The 22732-nt window shown below is 39.7% G+C and overlaps 1 protein-coding gene across 1 annotated transcript; it reads left to right on the top strand.

Moving 5' to 3' along the window:
- Positions 1–12394: 12394 nt before the first annotated feature.
- Positions 12395–21211, top strand: LOC117331298. The gene is made up of 3 exons (XM_033889917.1): positions 12395–12511; positions 15390–15510; positions 20119–21211. The coding sequence occupies exons 2-3, from the start codon at positions 15423–15425 to the stop codon at positions 20676–20678; spliced, it is 648 nt and encodes a 215-aa protein (XP_033745808.1). The 5' UTR covers positions 12395–12511; positions 15390–15422; the 3' UTR covers positions 20679–21211.
- The last annotated feature ends 1521 nt before the right edge of the window (positions 21212–22732 follow it).

Here is a 22732-nt window from a genome sequence, read left to right as displayed (position 1 = left end):
CTTAACTAGAACTGGTGACATCAGACATGTTAGCTATAACTGGTGACATCAGACAAACCTTAACTAGAACTGGTGACATCAGACAAACCTTAACTAGAACTGGTGACATCAGACAAATGTTAACTAGAACTGGTGACATCAGGCAAATGTTAACTAGAACTGATGACATCAGACAAATGTTAACTAGAACTGGTGACGTCACAACAACGTTAACTAGAACTAGTGACGCCACAACAACGTTAACTAGAACTGGTGACGTCACAACAACGTTAACTAGAACTGGTGACGTCACAACAACGTTAACTAGAACTAGTGACGCCACAACAACGTTAACTAGAACTGGTGACCGTCACAACAACGTTAACTAGAACTGGTGACGTCACAACAACGTTAACTAGAACTGGTGACCGTCACAACAACGTTAACTAGAACTAGTGACGCCACAACAACGTTAACTAGAACTGGTGACCGTCACAACAACGTTAACTAGAACTGGTGACGTCACAACAACGTTAACTAGAACTGGTGACCGTCACAACAACGTTAACTAGTACTGGTGACCGTCACAACAACGTTAACTAGAACTGGTGACATCAGACATGTTAACTAGAACTGGTGACATCAGACAAACCTTAACTAGAACTGGTGACATCAGACATGTTAGCTAGAACTGGTGACATCAGACAAACCTTAACTAGAACTGGTGACATCAGACAAACCTTAACTAGAACTGGTGACATCAGACAAATGTTAACTAGAACTGGTGACATCAGGCAAATGTTAACTAGAACTGATGACATCAGACAAATGTTAACTAGAACTGGTGACGTCACAACAACGTTAACTAGAACTAGTGACGCCACAACAACGTTAACTAGAACTGGTGACCGTCACAACAACGTTAACTAGAACTGGTGACCGTCACAACAACGTTAACTAGAACTGGTGACCTTCACAACAACGTTAACTAGCACTGGTGACCTTCACAACACCTTTAACTAGATCTGGTGACATCAGACAAACCTTAACTAGAACTGGTGACATCAGAAAAATGTTAACTATAACTGGTGACATCAGACAAACGTTAACTAGAACTAGTGACATCAGACAAATTTTAACTAGAACTGGTGACATCAGACAAATATTAACTAGAACTGGTGACGTCACAACAACGTTAGCTAGAACTAGTGACGTCACAACAACGTTAACTAAAACTGGTGACCGTCACAACAACGTTAACTAGAACTGGTGACGTCACAACAACGTTAACTAAAACTGGTGACCGTCACAACAACGTTAACTAGAACTGGTGACGTCAAAATAACGTCAACTAGAACTGGTGACGTCACAACAATGTTAACTAGAACTGGAGACCGCCGCAACAATGTCAACTAGAACTGGTGACGTCACAACAACGTTAGCTAGAACTGGTGACCATCACAACAACGTCAACTACACTTGTGACCTTCACAACAACGTTAACTAGCACTTGTGACCTTCACAACACCTTTAACTAGATCTGGTGACCATCACAACAACGTTAACTAGAAATTGTGACCGTCAAAATAACTTTAACTAGCACTAGTGACCGCTACAACAACGTTAACTAGAACTGGTGACGTCACAACAACGTTAACTAGCACTGGTGACCTTCACAACACCTTTAACTAGATCTGGTGACATCAGACAAACGTTAACTAGAACTGGTGACATCCGACAAACGTTAACTAGAACTAGTGACATCAGACAAATTTTAACTAGAACTGGTGACATCAGACAAATATTAACTAGAACTGGTGACGTCACAACAACGTTAGCTAGAACTAGTGACGTCACAACAACGTTAACTAAAACTGGTGACCGTCACAACAACGTTAACTAGAACTGGTGACGTCACAACAACGTTAACTAAAACTGGTGACCGTCACAACAACGTTAACTAGAACTGGTGACCGTCACAACAACGTTAACTAGAACTGATGACGTCACAAAAAGGTAAACTAGAACTGGTGACCGTCACAACAACGTTAACTATGAACACTGTGACAATCAAAATAACGTCAACTAGAACTGGTGACGTCACAACAATGTTAACTAGAACTGGAGACCGCCGCAACAATGTCAACTAGAACTGGTGACGTCACAACAACGTTAGCTAGAACTGGTGACCATCACAACAACGTCAACTACACTTGTGACCTTCACAACAACGTTAACTAGCACTGGTGACCTTCACAACACCTTTAACTAGATCTGGTGACCATCACAACAACGTTAACTAGAAATTGTGACCGTCAAAATAACTTTAACTAGCACTAGTGACCGCTACAACAACGTTAACTACAACTGGTGACATCAGACATGTTAACTAGAACTGGTGACATCAGACAAACCTTAACTAGAACTGGTGACATCAGACATGTTAGCTAGAACTGGTGACATCAGACAAACCTTAACTAGAACTGGTGACATCAGACAAACCTTAACTAGAACTGGTGAAATCAGACAAATGTTAACTAGAACTGGTGACATCAGGCAAATGTTAACTAGAACTGATGACATCAGACAAATGTTAACTAGAACTGGTGACGTCACAACAACGTTAACTAGAACTAGTGACGCCACAACAACGTTAACTAGAACTGGTGACGTCACAACAACGTTAACTAGCACTGGTGACCGTCACAACAACGTTAACTAGAACTGGTGACCGTCACAACAACGTTAACTAGAACTGGTGACCTTCACAACAGCGTTAACTAGCACTGGTGACCTTCACAACACCTTTAACTAGATCTGGTGACATCAGACAAACCTTAACTAGAACTGGTGACATCAGACAAATGTTAACTATAACTGGTGACATCAGACAAACGTTAACTAGAACTGGTGACATCAGACAAATATTAACTAGAACTGGTGACGTCACAACAACGTTAGCTAGAACTAGTGACGTCAAAACAACGTTAACTAAAACTGGTGACCGTCACAACAACGTTAACTAGAAATTGTGACCGTCAAAATAACTTTAACTAGCACTAGTGACCGCTACAACAACGTTAACTACAACTGGTGACATCAGACATGTTAACTAGAACTGGTGACATCAGACAAACCTTAACTAGAACTGGTGACATCAGACATGTTAGCTATAACTGGTGACATCAGACAAACCTTAACTAGAACTGGTGACATCAGACAAACCTTAACTAGAACTGGTGACATCAGACAAATGTTAACTAGAACTGGTGACATCAGGCAAATGTTAACTAGAACTGATGACATCAGACAAATGTTAACTAGAACTGGTGACGTCACAACAACGTTAACTAGAACTAGTGACGCCACAACAACGTTAACTAGAACTGGTGACGTCACAACAACGTTAACTAGAACTGGTGACGTCACAACAACGTTAACTAGAACTAGTGACGCCACAACAACGTTAACTAGAACTGGTGACCGTCACAACAACGTTAACTAGAACTGGTGACGTCACAACAACGTTAACTAGAACTGGTGACCGTCACAACAACGTTAACTAGAACTAGTGACGCCACAACAACGTTAACTAGAACTGGTGACCGTCACAACAACGTTAACTAGAACTGGTGACGTCACAACAACGTTAACTAGAACTGGTGACCGTCACAACAACGTTAACTAGTACTGGTGACCGTCACAACAACGTTAACTAGAACTGGTGACATCAGACATGTTAACTAGAACTGGTGACATCAGACAAACCTTAACTAGAACTGGTGACATCAGACATGTTAGCTAGAACTGGTGACATCAGACAAACCTTAACTAGAACTGGTGACATCAGACAAACCTTAACTAGAACTGGTGACATCAGACAAATGTTAACTAGAACTGGTGACATCAGGCAAATGTTAACTAGAACTGATGACATCAGACAAATGTTAACTAGAACTGGTGACGTCACAACAACGTTAACTAGAACTAGTGACGCCACAACAACGTTAACTAGAACTGGTGACCGTCACAACAACGTTAACTAGAACTGGTGACCGTCACAACAACGTTAACTAGAACTGGTGACCTTCACAACAACGTTAACTAGCACTGGTGACCTTCACAACACCTTTAACTAGATCTGGTGACATCAGACAAACCTTAACTAGAACTGGTGACATCAGAAAAATGTTAACTATAACTGGTGACATCAGACAAACGTTAACTAGAACTAGTGACATCAGACAAATTTTAACTAGAACTGGTGACATCAGACAAATATTAACTAGAACTGGTGACGTCACAACAACGTTAGCTAGAACTAGTGACGTCACAACAACGTTAACTAAAACTGGTGACCGTCACAACAACGTTAACTAGAACTGGTGACGTCACAACAACGTTAACTAAAACTGGTGACCGTCACAACAACGTTAACTAGAACTGGTGACGTCAAAATAACGTCAACTAGAACTGGTGACGTCACAACAATGTTAACTAGAACTGGAGACCGCCGCAACAATGTCAACTAGAACTGGTGACGTCACAACAACGTTAGCTAGAACTGGTGACCATCACAACAACGTCAACTACACTTGTGACCTTCACAACAACGTTAACTAGCACTTGTGACCTTCACAACACCTTTAACTAGATCTGGTGACCATCACAACAACGTTAACTAGAAATTGTGACCGTCAAAATAACTTTAACTAGCACTAGTGACCATTACAACAACGTTAACTACAACTTGTGACCGCCAGACAAACGTTAATCAGTACTTGGTGACCGTCACAATAATGTTAACTAGAGCTGATGACGTCACAACAACGTTAACTAGAACTGGTGACCGTCACAACAACGTTAACTAGAACTGGTGACCGTCACAACGTTAACTAGAACTGGTGACCGTCACAACAACGTTAACTAGAACTGTTGACCGTCACAACAACGTTAACTAGAACTGGTGACCGTCAAAACAACGTTAGCTAGAACTGGTGACGTCACAACAACGTTAACTAGAACTGGTGACCGTCACAACAACGTTAACTAGAACTGTTGACCGTCAGAACGTTAACTAGAACTAGTGACGTCACAACAATTTAACTAGAACTGGTGACCGTCACAGCAACGTTAACTAGAACTGGTGACCGTCACAACAACGTTAACTAGAACTAGTGACTCTCACAACAATTTAACTAGAACTGGTGACAGTCACAACAACGTTAACTAGAACTGTTGACCGTCAGAACGTTAACTAGAACTAGTGACTCTCACAACAATTTAACTAGAACTGGTGACCGTCACAGCAACGTTAACTAGAACTGGTGACCGTCACAACAACGTTAACTAGAACTGGTGACAGTCAAAACAACGTTAACTAGAACTGGTGACCGTCACAACAACGTTAACTAGAACTGGTGACGTCACAACAACGTTAACTAGAACTGGTGACCGTCACAACAACGTTAACTAGAACTGGTGACGTCACAACAACGTTAACTAGAACTGGTGACCGTCAAAACAACGTTAACTAGAACTGGTGACCGTCAAAACGTTAACTAGAACTAGTGACGTCACAACAATTTAACTAGAACTGGTGACCGTCAAAACAACGTTAACTAGAACTGGTGACCGTCACAACAACGTTAGCTAGAACTGGTGACGTCACAACAACGTTAACTAGAACTGGTGACCGTCACAACAACGTTAACTAGAACTGTTGACCGTCAGAACGTTAACTAGAACTAGTGACGTCACAACAATTTAACTAGAACTGGTGACCGTCACAGCAACGTTAACTAGAACTGGTGACCGTCACAACAACGTTAACTAGAACTAGTGACTCTCACAACAATTTAACTAGAACTGGTGACAGTCACAACAACGTTAACTAGAACTGTTGACCGTCAGAACGTTAACTAGAACTAGTGACTCTCACAACAATTTAACTAGAACTGGTGACCGTCACAGCAACGTTAACTAGAACTGGTGACCGTCACAACAACGTTAACTAGAACTGGTGACAGTCAAAACAACGTTAACTAGAACTGGTGACCGTCACAACAACGTTAACTAGAACTGGTGACGTCACAACAACGTTAACTAGAACTGGTGACCGTCACAACAACGTTAACTAGAACTGGTGACGTCACAACAACGTTAACTAGAACTGGTGACGTCACAACAACGTTAATCGAACCGATGACCGTCACAACAACGTAAACTAACACTGGTGACCGTCACAACAACGTTAACTAGAACTGTTGACCGTCAGAACGTTAACTAGAACTGGTGACCGTCACAACAACGTTAACTAGAACTGGTGACCGTCACAACAACGTTAACTAGAACTGGTGACGTCACAACAACGTTAACTAGAACTGGTGACAGTCACAACAACGTTAACTAGAACTGGTGACTGTCACAACAACGTTAACTAGAACTGGTGACAGTCACAACAACGTTAACTAGAACTGGTGACAGTCACAACAACGTTAACTAGAATTGGTGACGTCACAACAATGTTAACTAGAACTAGTGACGCCACAACAGCGTTAACTAGAACTGGTGACCGTCACAACAACGTTAACTAGAACTGGTGACCATCACAACAACGTTAACTAGAACTGGTGACGTCACAACAACGTTAACTAGCACTGGTGACCGTCACAACAACGTTAACTAGAACTGATGACAGTCACAACAACGTTAACTAGAACTGGTGACGTCACAACTACGTTAACTAGAACTGGTGACCGTCACAGCAACGTTAACTAGAACTGGTGACCGTCACAACAACGTTAACTAGAACTGGTGAGGTCACAACTACGTTAACTACAGCTGGTGACCGTCACAGCAACGTTAACTAGAACTGGTGACTCTCACAACAATTTTAACTAGAACTGGTGACCGTCACAGCAACGTTAACTAGAACTGGTGACAGTCACAACAACGTTAACTAGAACTGGTGACGTCACAACTACGTTAACTAGAACTGGTGACCGTCACAACAACATTAACTAGAACTGGTGACTGTCACAACAACGTTAACTAGAACTGGTGACGTCACAACTACGTAAACTACAGCTGGTGACCGTCACAACAACGTTAACTAAAACTGGTGACCGTCACAACAACATTAACTAAAACTGGTGACCGTCACAACAACATTAACTAGAACTGGTGACGTCACAACTACGTAAACTACAGCTGGTGACCGTCACAACAACGTTAACTAAAACTGGTGACCGTCACAACAACGTTAACTAGAACTGGTGACGTCACAACTACGTTAACTACAGCTGGTGACCGTCACAACAACGTTAACTAGAACTGGTGACCATCACAACAACGTTAACTAGAACTGGTGACGTCACAACAACGTTAACTAGCACTGGTGACCGTCACAAAAACGTTAACTAGAACTGGTGACCGTCACAACAACGTTAACTAGAACTGTTGACCGTCAGAACGTTAACTAGAACTAGTGACTCTCACAACAATTTAACTAAAACTGGTGACCGTCACAGCAACGTTAACTAGAACTGGTGACCGTCACAACAACGTTAACTAGAACTGATGACAGTCACAACAACGTTAACTAGAACTGGTGACCGTCACAACTACGTTAACTAGAACCGGTGACCGTCACAGCAACGTTAACTAGAACTGGTGACCGTCACAACAACGTTAACTAGAACTGGTGACGTCACAACTACGTTAACTACAGCTGGTGACCGTCACAGCAACGTTAACTAGAACTGGTGACTCTCACAACAATTTTAACTAGAACTGGTGACCGTCACAGCAACGTTAACTAGAACTGGTGACAGTCACAACAACGTTAACTAGAACTGGTGACGTCACAACTACGTTAACTAGAACTGGTGACCGTCACAACAACATTAACTAGAACTGGTGACAGTCACAACAACGTTAACTAGAACTGGTGACGTCACAACTACGTTAACTAGAACTGGTGACTCTCACAACAATTTTAACTAGAACTGGTGACCGTCACAGCAACGTTAACTAGAACTGGTGACAGTCACAACAACGTTAACTAGAACTGGTGACGTCACAACTACGTTAACTAGAACTGGTGACCGTCACAACAACATTAACTAGAACTGGTGACCGTCACAACAACGTTAACTAGAACTGGTGACGTCACAACTACGTAAACTACAGCTGGTGACCGTCACAACAACGTTAACTAAAACTGGTGACCGTCACAACAACATTAACTAAAACTGGTGACCGTCACAACAACATTAACTAGAACTGGTGACGTCACAACTACGTAAACTACAGCTGGTGACCGTCACAACAACGTTAACTAAAACTGGTGACCGTCACAACAACGTTAACTAGAAATGGTGTCGTCACAACTACGTTAACTACAGCTGGTGACCGTCACAACAACGTTAACTAAAACTGGTGACCGTCACAACAACATTAACTAGAACTGTTGACCGTCAGAACGTTAACTAGAACTGGTGACCGTCACACCAATGTTAACTAGAACTGGTGACCGTCACAACAATGTTAACTAGAACTAGTGACGTCACAACAACGTTAACTAGAACTGGTGACCGTCACAACAACGTTAACTAGAACTGGTGACAGTCACAACAACGTTAACTAGAACTGGTGACGTCACAACTACGTTAACTAGAACTGGTGACCGTCACAACAACGTTAACTAGAACTGGTGACGTCACAACAACGTTAACTAGAACTGGTGACGTCACAACAACGTTAACTAGAACTGGTGACGTCACAACAACGTTAACTAGAACTGGTGACCGTCACAACAACGTTAACTAGAACTGGTGACAGTCACAACGTTAACTAGAACTGGTGACCGTCACAACGTTAACTATAACTGGTGACCGTCATAACAACGTTAACTAGAACTGGTGACCGTCACAACGTTAACTAGAACTGGTGACCGTCACAACGTTAACTAGAACTGGTGACCGTCACAACAACGTTAACTAGAACTGGTGACCGTCACAACAACGTTAACTAAAACTGGTGACCGTCACAACAAGGTTAACTAGAACTGGTGACAGTCACAACAACGTTAACTAGAACTGGTGACCGTCACAACAATGTTAACTAGAACTGGTGACGTCACAACAACGTTAACTAGAACTGGTGACCGTCACAACAACGTTAACTAGAACTGGTGACCGTCACAATAACGTTAACTAGTACTTGGTGACCGTCACAACAACGTTAACTAGAACTAGTGACAGTCACAACAACGTTAACTAGAACTGGTGACCGTCACAATAATGTTAACTAGCACTGATGACCGTCACAACAACGTCAACTAGAACTGGTGACCGTCACAACAACGTTAACTAGAACTGGTGACGTCACAATAACGTTAACTAGAACTGGTGACCGTCACAATAATGTTAACTAGGACTGGTGACCGTCACAACAACGTTAACTAGCACTGATGACCGTCACAACAACGTTAACTAGAGCTGGTGACCGTCACAACAACGTTAACTAGCACTGGTGACCGTCACAACAACGTTAACTAGAACTGGTGACCATCACAACAACGTTAACTAGAACTGGTGACTGTCACAACAACGTTAACTAGAACTGGTGACAGTCACAACAACGTTAACTAGAACTGGTGACCGTTACAACAAAGTTAACTAGAACTGGTGACCGTCACAACAACGTTAACTAGAACTGGCGACGTCACAACAACGTTAACTAGAACTGGTGACCGTCACAACAACGTTAACTAGTACTTGGTGACCGTCACAATAACGTTAAATAGAACTGGTGACCGTCACAACAACGTTAACTAGAACTGGTGACCGTCACAACAACGTTAACTAGAACTGGTGACCGTCACAACAACGTTAACTAGAACTGGTGACGTCACAACAACGTTAACTAGAACTGGTGACGTCACAACTACGTTAACTAGAACTGGTGACGTCACAGCAACGTTAACTAGAACTGATGACGTCACAGCAACGTTAACTAGAACTGGTGACGTCACAACTACGTTAACTAGAACTGGTGACCGTCACAACAACGTTAACTAGAACTGGTGACAGTCACAACAACGTTAACTAGAACTGGTGACGTCACAACAACGTTAACTAGAACTGGTGACAGTCACAACAACGTTTACTAGTACTTGGTGACCGTCAGACAAACCTTAACTAGAACTGGTGACTGTCACAACAACGTTAACTAGAACTGGTGACGTCACAACAACGTTAACTAGAACTGGTGACCGTCACAACAACGTTAACTAGAACTGGTGACCGTCACAACAACGTTAACTAGGACTGGTGACCGTCACAACAACGTTAACTAGAACTGGTGACGTCACAACAACGTTAACTAGAACTGGTGACAGTCACAACAACGTTTACTAGAACTGGTGACGTCACAACAACGTTAACTAGAGCTGGTGACGTCACAACAACGTTAACTAGAACTGGTGACGTCACAGCAACGTTAACTAGAACTGATGACGTCACAGCAACGTTAACTAGAACTGGTGACCGTCATAACAACGTTAACTAGAACTGATGACGTCACAACAACGTTAACTAGAACTGGTGACCGTCATAACAACGTTAACTAGAACTGGTGACCGTCATAACAACGTTAACTAGAACTGGTGACCGTCAGAGCAACGTTAACTAGAGCTGGTGACTGTCACAACAACGTTAACTAGAACTGGTGACGTCACAACAACGTTAACTAGAACTGGTGACAGTCACAACAACGTTAACTAGAACTGGTGACCTTCACAACAACGTTAACTAAAACTGGTGACCGTCACAACAACGTTAACTAGAACTGGTGACAGTCACAACAACCAACGTTAACTAGAGCTGGTGACAGTCACAACAACGTTAACTAGAACTGGTGACCGTCACAACAGCGTTAACTAGAACTGGTGACGTCACAACAACGTTAACTAGAACTGGTGACCGTCACAACAACGTTAACTAGAGCTGGTGACAGTCACAACAACGTTAACTAGAACTGGTGACCTTCACAACAACGTTAACTAGAACTGGTGACGTCACAACAACGTTAACTAGAACTGGTGACTGTCACAACAACGTTAACTAGAACTGGTGACCGTCACAACACCTTTAACTAGATCTGGTGACATCAGACAAACCTTAACTAGAACTGGTGACGTCACAACAACGTCAACTAGAACTGGTGACGTCACAACATCGTTAACTAGAACTGGTGACCGTCACAACAACGTTAACTAGTACTGGTGACCTTCACAACAACGTTAGCTAGAACTGGTGACCGTCACAGCAACGTTAACTAGAAGTGGTGACCATCACAATAACGTAAACAAGAACTGGTGACGTCACAACAACGTTAACTAGAACTGGTGACCATCACAATAACGTAAACAAGAACTGGTGACCGTCACAACAACGTTAACTAGAACTGGTGACCGTCACAACAACGTTAACTAGAACTGGTGACGTCACAACAACGTTAACTAGAACTGGTGACCGTCACAACAACGTTAACTAGAACTGGTGACCGTCACAACAACGTTAACTAGAACTGGTGACCGTCACAACAACGTTAACTAGAACTGGTGACGTCACAACTACGTTAACTACAGCTGGTGACCGTCACAACAACGTTAACTAGAACTGGTGACGTCACAACAACGTTAACTAGAACTGGTGACTGTCACAACAACGTTAACTAGAACTGTTGACCGTCACAACAACGTTAACTAGAACTGGTGACGTCACAACAACGTTAACTAGAACTGGTGACCTTCACAACAACGTTAACTAGTACTGGTGACCTTCACAACAACGTTAACTAAAACTGCATGGTGACCGTCACAACAACGTTAACTAAAACTGGTGACGTCACAACAACGTTAACTAGAACTGGTGACCTTCACAACAACGTTAACTAGTACTGGTGACCTTCACAACAACGTTAACTAAAACTGCATGGTGACCGTTACAACAAAGTTAACTAGAACTGGTGACCATCACAACAAAGTTAACTAGAACTGGTGACCGTCACAACAACGTCAACTAGAACTGGTGACCGTCACAACAACGTTAACTAGAACTGGTGACCGTCACAACAACGTTAACTAGAACTTTGCCGTCAGAAAACAAGTTCTTTATTACAAACCCTCGTACAGTTAAACTACTTGAAACTGGGGCCGTGGTATTTTTTATACAAAAAGAATACAGTTTTGAATTATCATTGGAATATGCCTCGGGTCTCTGTAAATGAAGAGCAAGTCTACTGCAGACTACGATGGAGATACATTTTTGTCAGCGTCGGATATTAGTACCCCAAACTAAGTCTTTTTGGTGCTTGCAATCTAGAGGGTTACCGAACGGAAGTAAATATCATAAATAATGTTGAGAAATAACACTTCCCTGTTTGTCAATTTTATGTCGAGTAGATGTCACTGATTGTTATCGGACCAACTTGAAGACAGAAAACATGGAATTTTAGAGGACAGGTATAGCTTAATATTTAATAATGACAAGATACTCAAGTCAACACAGCCCAGACCACTGACACCTGTCTTTTACACATTGATTGAGAGACAGACGACGCTTCCAACATGTACAGTATATATACGTAGCTATCGGATGTGTCCCATTCACGCTCATTAACGCTCATTAGTCAAAGACCAGGATTTGAAATTTGTAGGCTATATACCAGTATATATATCAGCTGTGACCCAACTATCTTTAACCTCGCCAGTGAAAACCTAATGTAAACTTAACAGGCCTACTATAAGCCTATCCAAGAAAATCAAAGAGATATTAAAGAAAATGCATTCATTACACTAATAAACCGTTGTTTCAATTTTCAGGGAAATCAAAATTGATTTTGAATGTACGAAGCTGTTAATTGCGTTATAAAATAGCTATTGTCATTTAACATGTTAAATGTTTTAATTTAACATGAACGCTTTTAACATGTTTAATATGTTAATTTTAAGAGAAGCATACACATGGTCAGAAAATAATTGATGCGAGTGATCTTTCTACGGCCATTTGTTTGGTTGCAAAAAAAAAAATCAATTATCTTAAAATAAGCATATTTCAAAAATCTATTATTTTAAAATAGGGATAAAAACTGCCTCAATTCTCTTATTATATTGTTAAGAACGGAATCATATATGTACATGTACAGGACCCATACTTAGATCTATATGAGCTTTTGTTTTTATGTGAATGAACATCTACCATGATGCCGAACATCAATCACTGAAAAAGACACCATGAAAATACTTGCAATATTCTGTGCCATTTTATGTCATGGTATAAATATAATGTATTTGTTATGGTAATAGGCCCGGACCCTGTAAACCTTTCTTGCAGTGATAGGTCATTGTAAATATAAGATTATGGAAAAATATGGCCTTACTATGGAAATAAAACAACATAATTATTGGTATTTTTATATCATAAAAGGGAGTTATCTCCCCTTTATATTTCATCACTTGGCTCTGTCTCTACTGCTGACTACACACGAAATGTCCAACGTAGGCCTGATGTTCGCTTGCTGACTACACACAAAATGTCCGACGTAGGCCTGACTTTCGATTGCTGACTACACACAAAATGTCCAGCGTAGGCCTGACGTTCGATTGCTGACTACACACAAAATGTCCAGCGTAGGCCTGACGTTCGCTTGCTGACTACACACAAAATTTCCAGCGTAGGCCTGACGTTCGATTGCTGACTACACACAAAATGTCCAACATAGGCCTGACTTTTGATTAGAAATTTTTTATTTTTCAGAGATGGAATTTTAGGATTATTTAATTTTTTGGGTTTTGATTGTATAAGTCGGCCTTGTGTACTATACTATAGTAATACAGTCACCTTATTAGCTTCTACCTTCCCTTTAATGATAATAATCGGCCAATGTAATTTTTAAAAAGCTGATTAAACATGAGAAATCTTCCGATTACAATAAGTTGGGGGGCTCGATTGGTAGACTGTCAAGTTGGGGGTCGCTGACCAGTTTGATCCCCTGTGGAATCTCTTTATGGTTACACCAATATCCACTCCGTTGTTATGTTTTATCCTTTTTCGGCTACTTCTAATACACTTTAAAGGGGCTCATATGTATCTGAGTTAACACTAAAGATCAGCACAGCAAATAAAGTTGTTAATCGTGAAGTTTTAGCAGCTGTTACAAGTAAACAAAAGAAATGCAAATAAGATTTGGTAGTCAAACTATTTAAACCAGCACTAAATGTAATTATAGTTCTTGTTGGCCAACCTAAACAATAATAACTTCATTACCTACCATTAGGCCATTAATTGTATTACATCATCATGTTGTTTTCAAGAGTAACATTAAGGTAATCGCCTGAAGATATAGCCAATAAAAGGCTTGAAAAGGTTAGCTATGATCAACTTTATTTGTTGATCTTTTATGTTTACATTATATGTTTCGCTGATGTCTTCATCAAACTGAACCATTTACATACTATATATTTAATATCATTTAAACCAATAATCCCTTGTTTAGATGACAATAACAAATGAATACAAGAATAGGTATGTATTGGTATATAAAAAAAAATTCAAAAGATTTATATTGAAACTCATTTTCACTGTCATATTGAAAATAAGTTATCTCCCTTCCTGTTACCTTGTGATACCATACTATAAAGAGAATAAGACATTACTTTAAAATGAGATGTAGGCATTTCAGACACATCTGGTAGGATACACAGAAATAGTCATAGCTTAAAAGTGGTCACCGGTACCTACCGTAATCTGTACTTGTACTTTAAAATGAGATGTAGGCATTACGGACACATCTGGTAGGATACACAGAAATAGTCATAGCTTAAGAGTGGTCACCGGTACCTACCGTAATCTGTACTGGAGTAATACAAATGACCAGTATCCTTCCCTCACTGAGTGTTAAACTTTAGTGATGGACTATGTCTCTCTAGAAGAATGCTCTATTTAATCAGTTGTCAACCTCCATCTGATATACTAGTAATTATAAATTGACATTTAATCCCAACTTACACTACTATAATTGCTACCTTAAGGATCTGGACATTGTAAAGTGTATATTAATATAGAACTGGAAGCATACATTGTATGATAAATGAAGTGAAGTCCATAATGTAAGAAAAATAAAACAAAAACCAAGATTTATTGATCTATATTTAGTTATAATATTATATGTTATATATTGAAAGATCTTTTTAATCAGATTGAAACCAAGTTAATTAGAATGTCATTTGTTAATATACCAATCTCAAAATACATGGAAAATAGTCAATTTGGCAATGGGTTCTTGACACATACAGAATGTAGTTTTTTCTTCAAATGTAAATTTTTATGTACTATTTTCAGGCTGAACAATATTATTGGAACTAAATATTGAGAATGACAGACATGAAGGAGGTGATGAAGAAATGTGTTTGTTTTGTTGCGACCACCATAACATGTGTTTCATTGACAAGTGCAGCCCCTGGTAAGTAAGACATAAGTTATTAAGTAATATGTGTTCTATTAAATCATATTTCAAAATTTTCCTAGTTGTTAAGTAAATACCATTTATATAATGAAATAAAGAAGTTTCAAACTTTCTGTATTTTCTTTGTCTCAACACTCATCAGCAGCATATCCTTGTAAAGTCATGAATGTCACAATGACATAGTAGGAAGTGGCGGATATATCTACAGAAATGGGTCCCTGGTGATGGTGATGTAAACGGGGTATCTTGCTATTAATATAGACTCAAAAATCAGATAAATATCATCTTATGTCCATTATTATGAAATATCAAATCTGTGTGCTGAGAATGTCTTCATGGTTGTCATCAGAATTAGGGTTGTGATAACTTTGTGTTCTATGGTCCGTACCAAGATTAGGGGTGTAATAACTTTGTGTTCTATGGTCCGTACCAAGATTAGTGCTGTAATAACTTTGTGTTCTATGGTCCGTACCAAGATTAGGGCTGTGATAACTTTGTGTTCTATGGTCCGTACCAAGATTAGGGGTGTAATAACTTTGTGTTCTATGGTCCGTACCAAGATTAGGGGTGTAATAACTTTGTGTTCTATGGTCCGTACCAAGATTAGTGCTGTAATAACTTTGTGTTCTATGGTCCGTACCAAGATTAGGGGTGTAATAACTTTGTGTTCTATGGTCCGTACCAAGATTAGTGCTGTAATAACTTTGTGTTCTATGGTCCGTACCAAGATTAGTGCTGTAATAACTTTGTGTTCTATGGTCCGTACCAAGATTAGGGTTGTGATAACTTTGTGTTCTATGGTCCATAACAAGATTAGGGCTGTAATAACTTTGTGTTCTATGGTCCGTACCAAGATTAGTGTTGTGATAATTATGTGTTCTATGGTCCGTACCAAGATTAGTGTTGTGATAATTATGTGTTCTATGGTCCGTACCAAGATTAGTGCTGTAATAACTTTGTGTTCTATGGTCCGTACCAAGATTAGGGCTGTAATAACTTTGTGTTCTATGGTCCGTACCAAGATTAGTGCTGTGATAACTATGTGTTCTATGGTCCGTATCAAGAGATTAGTGTTGTGATAACTTTGTGTTCTATGGTCCGTATCAAGATTAGGGATGTGATAACTTTGTGTTCTATGGTCCGTACTAAGATTAGGGGTCGTAATAACTTTGTGTTCTATGGTCCATAACAAGATTAGGGGTGTGATAACTTTGTGTTCTATGGTCCGTACTAAGATTAGTGTTGTGATAATTATGTGTTCTATGGTCCGTACCAAGATTAGGGGTGTAATAACTTTGTTTTCTATGGTCCGTACCAAGATTAGTGCTGTAATAACTTTGTGTTCTATGGTCCGTACCAAGATTAGTGCTGTAATAACTTTGTGTTCTATGGTCCGTACCAAGATTAGGGTTGTAATAACTTTGTGTTCTATGGTCTGTACCAAGATTAGGGTGTAATAACTTTGTGTTCTATGGTCCGTACTAAGATTAGTGTTGTGATAATTATGTGTTCTATGGTCCGTAACAAGATTAGGGCTGTGATAACTTTGTGTTCTATGGTCCGTACCAAGATTAGGGGTTGTAATAACTTTGTGTTCTATGGTCCGTACCAAGATTAGGGCTGTGATAACTTTGTGTTCTATGGTCCGTACCAAGATTAGGGGTTGTAATAACTTTGTGTTCTATGGTCCGTACCAAGATTAGGGCTGTGATAACTTTGTGTTCTATGGTCCGTACCAAGATAAGGGCTGTAATAACTTTGTGTTCTATGGTCCGTACCAAGATTAGGGGTTGTAATAACTTTGTGTTCTATGGTCCGTACCAAGATAAGGGTTTATAATAACTTTATGTTCTATGGTCCGTTCTAAGATTAGGGGTGTGATAACTTTGTGTTCTATGGTCCGTACCAAGATTAGGGGTGTAATAACTTTGTGTTCTATGGTCCGTACCAAGATTAGGGGTGTGATAACTTTGTGTTCTATGGTCCGTACCAAGATAAGGGGTGTAATAACTTTATGTTCTATGGTCCGTTCTAAGATTAGGGGTGTAATAACTTTGTGTTCTATGGTCCGTACCAAGATTAGGGCTGTAATAACTTTGTGTTCTTTGGTCCATAACAAGATAAGGGCTGTGATAATTATGTGTTCTATGGTCCGTACCAAGATTAGTGCTGTAATAACTTTGTGTTCTATGGTCCGTACCAAGATTAGGGCTGTAATAACTTTGTGTTCTATGGTCCGTACCAAGATTAGTGTTGTGATAATTATGTGTTCTATGGTCCGTACCAAGATTAGTGTTGTGATAATTATGTGTTCTATGGTCCGTACCAAGATTAGTGCTGTAATAACTTTGTGTTCTATGGTCCGTACCAAGATTAGGGCTGTAATAACTTTGTGTTCTATGGTCCGTACCAAGATTAGTGTTGTGATAATTATGTGTTCTATGGTCCGTACCAAGATTAGTGTTGTGATAATTATGTGTTCTATGGTCCGTACCAAGATTAGTGCTGTAATAACTTTGTGTTCTATATGGTCCGTACCAAGATTAGTGCTGTAATAACTTTGTGTTCTAAGGTCCGTACCAAGATTAGGGGTGTAATAACTTTGTGTTCTATGGTCCGTACCAAGATTAGTGCTGTAATAACTTTGTGTTCTATGGTCCGTACCAAGATTAGTGCTGTGATAACTATGTGTTCTATGGTCCGTATCAAGAGATTAGTGTTGTGATAACTTTGTGTTCTATGGTCCGTACCAAGATTAGGGGTGTAATAACTTTGTGTTCTATGGTGCGTACCAAGATTAGTGCTGTAATAACTTTGTGTTCTATGGTCCGTACCAAGATTACGGGTGTAATAACTTTGTGTTCTATGGTGCGACCAAGATTAGTGCTGTAATAACTTTGTGTTCTATGGTCCGTACCAAGATTAGGGGTTGTAATAACTTTGTGTTCTATGGTGCGTACCAAGATTAGTGCTGTAATAACTTTGTGTTCTATGGTCCGTACCAAGATTAGTGCTATAATAACTTTGTGTTCTATGGTCCGTACCAAGATTAGTGCTGTAATAACTTTGTGTTCTATGGTCCGTACCAAGATTAGTGCTGTGATAACTATGTGTTCTATGGTCCGTATCAAGAGATTAGTGTTGTGATAACTTTGTGTTCTATGGTCCGTATCAAGATTAGGGATGTGATAACTTTGTGTTCTATGGTCCGTACTAAGATTAGGGGTCGTAATAACTTTGTGTTCTATGGTCCATAACAAGATTAGGGGTGTGATAACTTTGTGTTCTATGGTCCGTACTAAGATTAGTGTTGTGATAATTATGTGTTCTATGGTCCGTACCAAGATTAGGGGTGTAATAACTTTGTTTTCTATGGTCCGTACCAAGATTAGTGCTGTAATAACTTTGTGTTCTATGGTCCGTACCAAGATTAGTGCTGTAATAACTTTGTGTTCTATGGTCCGTACCAAGATTAGGGTTGTAATAACTTTGTGTTCTATGGTCTGTACCAAGATTAGGGTGTAATAACTTTGTGTTCTATGGTCCGTACTAAGATTAGTGTTGTGATAATTATGTGTTCTATGGTCCGTAACAAGATTAGGGCTGTGATAACTTTGTGTTCTATGGTCCGTACCAAGATTAGGGGTTGTAATAACTTTGTGTTCTATGGTCCGTACCAAGATTAGGGCTGTGATAACTTTGTGTTCTATGGTCCGTACCAAGATTAGGGGTTGTAATAACTTTGTGTTCTATGGTCCGTACCAAGATTAGGGCTGTGATAACTTTGTGTTCTATGGTCCGTACCAAGATAAGGGCTGTAATAACTTTGTGTTCTATGGTCCGTACCAAGATTAGGGGTTGTAATAACTTTGTGTTCTATGGTCCGTACCAAGATAAGGGTTTATAATAACTTTATGTTCTATGGTCCGTTCTAAGATTAGGGGTGTGATAACTTTGTGTTCTATGGTCCGTACCAAGATTAGGGGTGTAATAACTTTGTGTTCTATGGTCCGTACCAAGATTAGGGGTGTGATAACTTTGTGTTCTATGGTCCGTACCAAGATAAGGGGTGTAATAACTTTATGTTCTATGGTCCGTTCTAAGATTAGGGGTGAAATAACTTTGTGTTCTATGGTCCGTACCAAGATTAGGGCTGTAATAACTTTGTGTTCTATGGTCCATAACAAGATAAGGGCTGTGATAACTTTGTGTTCTATGGTCCGTATCAAGAGTAGGGGTGTGGTAACTTTGTGTTCTTTGGTCTGTACCAAGATTAGGGCTGTGATAACTTTGTGTTCTATGGTCCGTACCAAGATTAGTGCTGTAATAACTTTGTGTTCTATGGTCCGTACCAAGATTAGGGGTGTAATAACTTTGTGTTCTATGGTCCGTACCAAGATTAGTGCTGTAATAACTTTGTGTTCTATGGTCCGTACCAAGATTAGGGGTTGTAATAACTTTGTGTTCTAAGGTCCGTACCAAGATTAGTGCTGTAATAACTTTGTGTTCTATGGTCCGTACCAAGATTAGGGGTGTGATAATTATGTGTTCTATGGTCCGTACCAAGATTAGTGTTGTGATAATTATGTGTTTTGTGTGTTGTAGTGAATGACTCCACCGACACCAGTAGCAGTTGGTACCTGACACACCCTGTTGCTATATCTATCTTGTCTGTATGTGGCCTTATTCTCACTGCAATCGTCTTCCTAGTCCAGTGTGGAGGGTGTACAGAGATGGAGGTAGGTTCAGAAAATCACCCGGCTGCGGGAGGGGGAGGTAAATCTGCGGGTGGCACTGTGACATATTCTTCTCCAATGGATACAAACTATGACTCTAACACTGGAGTCACTGGTTTACCATACTCTCTGAATCCAAACATGAACACAACACAAGGCTTCGCTGGATATCAAACTGTAGGAGGTAACAATATAGCAGGATATGGACAGGGAAATATGCAAACAGCGGGTGGCTATCAGGCTCCGATGTCGCCTAGTGCGCCCTCAATACAGACTCAGGGTTACCAAGTACAGAGTCAGCCACGCCCTCCCGCACCAGGCCCACATGCTCACAGGCCAGCGGTGGAGCCGCCGCCACCATCTTATAATGAAAGTGTTAATAATGCAGCAAGCGGCCATGGATGGCTCACCCGCACTCCGACTTCCTAATATAAATGTTCGTGATAAAAATTGTACTACAATGTATTTCAAAAGGAATCTCTGCTACTATGTAACTATCAATATCTCATCAATTGTGTTTGATTATACTGAATAAGAACAAAAATGATCTTCATTGATCTGGAGATTGTTCCCAATGATGTGATGGATATTTTATAAGAGTGTCATGATAGAATATGATGTGATAGATCTTTTATAAGAGTGATAGAATATAAAATCATGTAAATACCATGTTTGCTCATGTTAGCTGGTGCATGTATTTACTGAGTATTAATTCACCTATACTTGATTCGACATAAACAACTGTCATTCAGAGAAATGTTTCCAATATTTTCGTTTTTCTATGTGAACTTTTCTCAGTTGATTCTCAGGCAATCTTCCCATAGTGTTTATTCCCATCCTGCTCAAAAGGGATAGAAGGTGTTTATTTCAGCTATGTGATATATAGAGGTTACACAACGAGTGATTGTTGGATAGGGAATTAATTTCACACGAGTAAGTTATTTTTTAAAAGTTACAAAAGACACGAGCTTTAGCGAGTGTTTTTTGCAACTTTTAAAAAATAACTTACGAGTGTGAAATAAATTCCATATCCAACAATCAAGAGTCATGTGACCTGTTTCTACCACAATAATATCGGCTTGAATCAAATGGAAACGTGGCCAAGTATAATTTCGCGTATGCAAATAAAGTGTACCGGTGACGTCCGGGACCCGGTGATGTGACGTCATTAGATTATTGATGACGTCAAAAACAATTGCAGCTTGGGTCAAAGTTCACTGTGTTAGCCAATCGAAATGCGTACAGAGTTTATACCACGTGTGGTATAAACAGATTGTTAATCAACAGCTGTAATGATTAACTGATGGTCCGAGAGTTGAATAACACAGGGTTTTGTGGTAGAAACATATATCTGTTGTCTGATATCAGGATTTACTCCTTACTTTCTTTAGTGAGGTTCTTCACAACAATAACATTCAAATAGTGATTGAATATTTGTACTTCAGTTTACATTGACGGACATCTAAGGAATACGTTTCTTTATGAACCATTAACCTTGAGTACTGACCTCTGACCTCATGTCTGTCAGTGTGCATCATTATATACTAAAGATTAATTGTACGACACTACACTACGCGTAGGTCAAATGTATGTGTAGCGTAGCAATCAACTGTGGGTATTATCCAATGATGGTCAATGTTCTATAGAGTTATAAAAGCCTGTATTTATCCAATGATGGTCAATATTCTATAAAGTTATAAAAGCCTGTATTTATCCAATGATGGTCAATGTTCTATAGAGTTATAAAAGCCTGTATTTTTCCAATGATGGTCAATGTTCTATAGAGTTATAAAAGCCCGTATTTATCCAATGATGGTCAATGTTCTATAAAGTTATAAACGCCTGTATTTGAGACTATACATTTGAGTGTATCCCAGTTGTTACGTGCTTCCAATATTTTTCAGTTAAATAACAAATAAATTGTGAATGGTAAAATTTCTGTTTATAAAATCTACATTGTAAATTTAGATGAGAAAGACTGTTGGTTGTTTTCTATCATAATTGTATAGTTACATGTACATTTTCTGTGGAATTCTGCTGCATTGTATAGCCAGCTCAGAGTAAGTATAAACAAACCAACAGATATCCCTCAGCAGTAGATAGTATGCCAGTTTTACCTTAAAATTGATGATAATCAACAAGTTCAGTCATAATCTTATCCTGTTTACCAAATTTTGATGAATGTGTTATATGTGAATACAGTTGCAAAACAAAAAAACTTTCTCTTTCGGATGTACACTGGTAATTGATTGAATATTTACTTTTTATCTTGTCTCTTCGAAGAAGAGTGAGAGCTTATGTCGTCACTCCGGCGTCGGTGTCGGTGTCGGTGTCGGCGTCGGCGTCGGCGTTGGTTTTTCAAATGTTAAATTTTTGGTGCTAGTGTTGAAAGGCATAGTAATTTATGGTAATATGGTCCCTGTGGGGGTGAAACTATCCCCTGTCGGAGTTAAACTAAAAGATTTTTTGGAAAAAAATCAGAT

This window comes from Pecten maximus, chromosome 7 (assembly GCF_902652985.1).
Source record: "Pecten maximus chromosome 7, xPecMax1.1, whole genome shotgun sequence".
NCBI classification, from domain to species: Eukaryota; Metazoa; Mollusca; class Bivalvia; order Pectinida; family Pectinidae; genus Pecten; species Pecten maximus.
The sequence above is the reverse complement of the archived record's forward strand: the minus strand, read 5'-3'. Positions and strand labels throughout refer to the sequence as shown.

What these genes read in the sequence shown, in the direction of transcription:
- LOC117331298 (XM_033889917.1), top strand. Translation starts at nt 15,423, where the DNA reads ATGACAGACATGAAGGAGGTGATGAAGAAATGTGTTTGTTTTGTTGCG. An exon ending in ATTGACAAGTGCAGCCCCTG is followed by an intron (nt 15,511 to 20,118) that starts GTAAGTAAGACA and finishes TGTGTGTTGTAG; the next exon opens with TGAATGACTCCACCGACACC.